The sequence below is a fragment of the Sinocyclocheilus anshuiensis genome, unplaced genomic scaffold, assembly GCF_001515605.1.
Source record: "Sinocyclocheilus anshuiensis isolate Anshui unplaced genomic scaffold, SAMN03320099.WGS_v1.1 scaffold1493, whole genome shotgun sequence".
NCBI classification, from domain to species: Eukaryota; Metazoa; Chordata; class Actinopteri; order Cypriniformes; family Cyprinidae; genus Sinocyclocheilus; species Sinocyclocheilus anshuiensis.
The window spans coordinates 96,197-101,057 of NW_015547727.1; the positions used below are offsets into that span (position 1 = coordinate 96,197).

The 4,861-nt window shown below is 34.6% G+C and overlaps 1 protein-coding gene across 1 annotated transcript in view; it reads right to left on the bottom strand.

The window, feature by feature from the left end:
- Positions 1-3,081: 3,081 nt before the first annotated feature.
- Positions 3,082-4,861, bottom strand: part of LOC107704293 (clarin-1-like) — an 11,481-nt gene continuing 9,701 nt past the window's right edge. Inside the window, exon 3 of the mRNA XM_016507178.1 lies at positions 3,082-3,488. Within this exon, the coding sequence (XP_016362664.1) occupies positions 3,223-3,488 (266 nt within the window). The 3' untranslated portion in view covers positions 3,082-3,222. The remainder of the gene's footprint in view (positions 3,489-4,861) is intronic.

Consider the following 4,861-nt stretch of genomic DNA (forward strand, 5'->3'; position numbering starts at 1 on the left):
TTTAAGAAATGAGTGTACTATATATTAGTTCGTTAATGTTTTTTTTTTGTATTTAATATTCTGCAGGAAAGTGGATCTCGAGGGCCAGAGATGAGAACCCCAGCGATAGCATCTTCTACATGACAAGGGTTACAACCTCTAAGCCGTGTCACAGATTTCAATAACAAAAGCACAAGTGCAGAAGGGAACAGGCATTTTGCATTTAGAGGATTAAATGCATATCAAATGTTAACAAAAAGACAACATGCAAATGCTGAGATATGATGAACACATTTTCTGGTTAACCAACAATCAAGACAAATATGATTGTACGCTCTATTTGGTTCTGTGCTCGGGAAATGTATAAAAAGATTACGGGGTCTTGTTTCCGCTTTCCCACGAAATATAATAGCAAATTAATCAGAAAAAAAAAACTTTTTTTTGTTTGTTTGTGAATACTGAAATCTTGGAATATTTGTAAGAAATTATGTAGTTATAAGAAAAGAATCATTCTGAAATTCAGTACAAGCACGAAAAAAAAAAATCTAATTCATGGCTGAATCTATACTGTTCAGCCAATACAATTGAATTGCAGTTTTCAAAATAACTTTGAATAGAATGTTGAGCTGTTTATTCTGCATTGCTTTAATGCAGATTAAAGCAATGATTTGATTTCATGTATCATTTATTTATTTTTACAGACTCTGAATCACTTTTAAATGGAATCAACCTAAACCTGTTGCATAATCACAAAAAGAAAAGCCATACCTTCTTTATCTCTTCTTTAGAAATGAGTATCAGACGGCGTAGTTGCAGGTTCAGGTGAGAATCCTTTAAACTCTGTTTAAAGTTCAAACCTCAGTGTGAACCAGATCACCAAGACATATGTGACAGACTTTATATTCAAGAGGCAGACAGACACATGGCTGCACAACATGACAGAGAACCTCCTTTCATTTGACAGTTTCCAGGCAGCAGGTGGAGTACTCGGTTTCTTTTCTGTTGGTCTGAATTCTGTGCTAACAAAGCAGTGCTCTTTCATTATGTCTGGAGTGATGAGAGCCGCTTTTTTTGTTCCTGGATTCTTGAAACCTCCCAAATACATTCTGTGTCCATAAAATGTACAAACGTTGTACTATGCTGTCATTTTAGTCTGTTCATACAGTACATATAAAAAGCAATGCGTTATGAAGAAACCGAAACTAGAATAGTACATATCATTTTATTTTGAGTAAAGGCACAGAATTCATAGTGACCAGAAAAGCCGCACTCCCATAAACAATGATGAAAAATAGGGTGTCAGAATTGATACAGCATGTGTAATACATAATTGTGTATTTTTGTATATATATATATATATATATATTGTATTTTTGGCCCCTCTCATTCTACATCCTAACAATCACAATTCATGAGCATACTGTATATGCCAAATAACTACACATACAGTACAAGCGTTTTTTATTACTTTTAATTTAATTATTATCTACTCTTATATTTGTTTGAAAATTCTCAGGTTAAAAATTCCATTTAAGAATATTTTGGTAACACTTTGCAATAAGGTTCATGAGTTAACATTAGTTAACTACTTTAGTTAACATGAACTAAGAATGAACAATACTTCTACAGCATTTATTAATCTTAGTTCATGTTAATTGCAACATTTACTAATGCATTATTAAAATCAAAAGTTGTGCTTGTTAACATTAGTTAATGCACTGTGAACTAACATGAACTAACACTGAACAACTTTATTTTCATTAACTAACATTAACAAAGATTAATAAATACTGTAATAAATGTACTGTTCATTGTTTGTTCATGTTAGTTAATACATGAACTAACACTAACTAATGGAACCTTATTGTAAAGTGTTACCAATATTTTAGTGTTTACATACCAAAAACTGGTTTATTAAATGCCATTTTTATATTATGAATAATGTGGCACATTGGCACAGCATGAGTGTATAAACACAAAGAAGACAATAAGAAGGATTTATGAAAAAGATGCAAATACAATAAGATTCTAAAATATTAGTTAAACATGGAAAACATTAAATCCATATTGATCATCCAATAAGTGATAAATCAATAGCAATTGTTACATTTGTCTGATATTCTAAAGCCATGGTTATAGTTGGAGGCATATGCCTGAATGATGAAATGAGATACAACAACATTTTTGTTATTTATTTAAATGATATGTAGGCTTATATAAAACCAGAAATTGGAATATTACTATACAGTGGCCCTAAAAAGTCAAGAAAACATCAAATGGATTAATGCAATTGCATTAGAAAACAAAATAATAAACCAGTGTATCAGTGATATACTATTATATATTTTTGTTAATATTTTTAATTTATTATTATTATTATTATTATTTGTATTTATTTTTTATTTTAAAGTTTTGGTCATTTTGTTGTGTTTTTGTCATTATTATTATTATTCTCATTTTAACATGTTATAGTTTTAGTTTTTCTAATTTTGGTTATTTTACTACAAACTAAATTAAAATGAGAAATGTTGTCTTAGCAACTAGCTGACAAAAAATACGTTTTTTTTATTTTTATTTAATTTAAGTTAATATTTATTTCATTTTAAGTGATGAATTTTTTTTTTTTTATTACATTTTTTTTTTTTTTATGGTTTTAGACATTTTTGCTAACACTTTTAATCGCCTGATGATTTTTAGTAGATGTATGAAGTCCAACAAAATTCCTTTTGTGCAATGTTCTGTTTGAAAAGTGTGCCTGTACTGTTTTTAAAACAAATGGCGCTTGACATTTTGTTATCTAATGCAAAGACATTCATACATATTTAAGTGTGGCTTAAGTGTCCAAACTTTCTGGGGTCACTGTAGAATTGCCCTTTGTGCCACAACTGGATTATAAAAGATCCACAACCAAAGGAGCCTGTCATGTCCCCAGCCAGGCTGGAAACTACAGGGTGTTTTCATCAGCCGTTTGAAATGGTGAGCATTAATTGTTTGAGTGATTGACAGAATGAATGCTCCATCAGCCTCACTCCCGCCTCCCCGCTGCGAGATAAGAACCCTTCTCTCCAAACACACGGGCATCTCCAAGTTCATCACCACACATGGTCTCAATAGCTTAAGAGGCTCAGATGTGTTCAGCTGTAAACAGAACGGATGCAGCTCGTCGGAAGACTCCTACTGAGAAGTGCTAGTCGCTGCGGTAGGATGTCGTGTGCAGGGGAGGAAGTAGAACAAAAGAGCTGGTCAGTACATGAGATCCGCCGCACCTGTGCTCGCATCAGACTCTTTGGCCTCCTGAAAGGGGAACTGGATCCCGGCCAGGCGGATGAGCAAGATGTTGAGGCCGTGCATGAAGAAGGTGAGGAAGACGAGCCAGAAGCATCTGTCGTACCTCTCGTTTTGCGTCTTGTAGACGAAACCGGCCTCGTTGAATTTGAAAATGATCTCGGTCAGGTGGTGCAGTTTGACCTCCGAGGAGAACAGGATGAGGATCATGCAGGCACAGAAACCTGGCGGGAAATAAAAGCATAATAAATAAAAACGGTTCTTAAGGGGAAAAAATGAAATCATTAATGACTTATTGACTCACAGAAGAAAGAAGTTCATACAGGTTTGTAATGATGCAAAGCAGACCAAGTTTTTGGTTGAACTATCCCTTTAAATAAGAAAAACCTCAGAGCAACCATTGTTTGAGTTTGGCTGTATTCTTGACACTTAGGTTTTTACCACATCCCTTCACTATAAAGGAACTTCGTTTATCTCTAAGTGCATTTTAACGTGGCAAGTATACGCGACACTTTAAAACCATTTAGCTTTTTTAGGGCCTTCAAATACACCCCTTAATAAAAATCTGTCTGCCTTTTTTTATACAATGCTAGTGGATTGTTATTTACACTGTCAGTCTCCAAAAGGGCAAAAAGTACCATAAAAATGGCATTGAGCAATAGTACAAAAGTCATTACTCACTGAAAGTGTAGCTGTCGAATTTCATTCAAGTCACCATGACACACAGAAGCATTTTCAAAGCCTTGAATACATGCGAACACAAGATTTGAGAGCTGCCGTGGACATTATATAATTACTTATGACAAACTTTTCCTCATCAAAAGCAAATGTATGACTTCATAAGACTTACACACTGCTATTAAAGGGGTCATATGATGTTGCTAAAAAGAACATTATTTTGTGTATTTGGTGTAATGAAATGTGTTTATGCGGTTTAAGGTTCAAAAAACACATTATTTTCCACATACTGTACATTATTGTTTCTCCTCTATGCCCCGCCTTTCTGAAACGCGTCAATTTTTACAAAGCTCATCGGTCTGAAAAGCGAGGTGTGCTCTGATTGGCCAGCTATCCAGTGCTTTGTGATTGGCCGAATACCTCAAGTGTGAGACGGAAATGTTACGCCCCTCACCATACTGTGATGCCGTGTCCCGGCCGGAGCGAAGAGACAAAAACATTAAAACCCATTATAAACGAGGCATTTGTTGCATCCAATGGGGATATAATTACTGATTATAATGACTTATACTGTCTTTTTACGCGTTGCGTTGCATCGCGCCGCGTAAACATAAAACCATGTCTGCATTTGTGATCGGAGAAATGACAAACAACAAGCCCTACTCTACACTGCTCAAAACTCGCGTTTGAATCATCAGTGGCAAATCCTTTAAATATAAAAAACGTACTTACAGTCTGTGAGTCAGCATTATTTGTCAGCATCATAGACTGTATAGGGTCAGCCAGGGGCGTAGCCATCATTTCAGAAGATTTCAATACAATTTCTGTAATCTATATAACCTACCAGTCAACAGTTTTTGAACAGTAAGATTTTGAATGTTTTATAAAGAAGTCTCTTCTGCTCACCAAGCCTGCATTT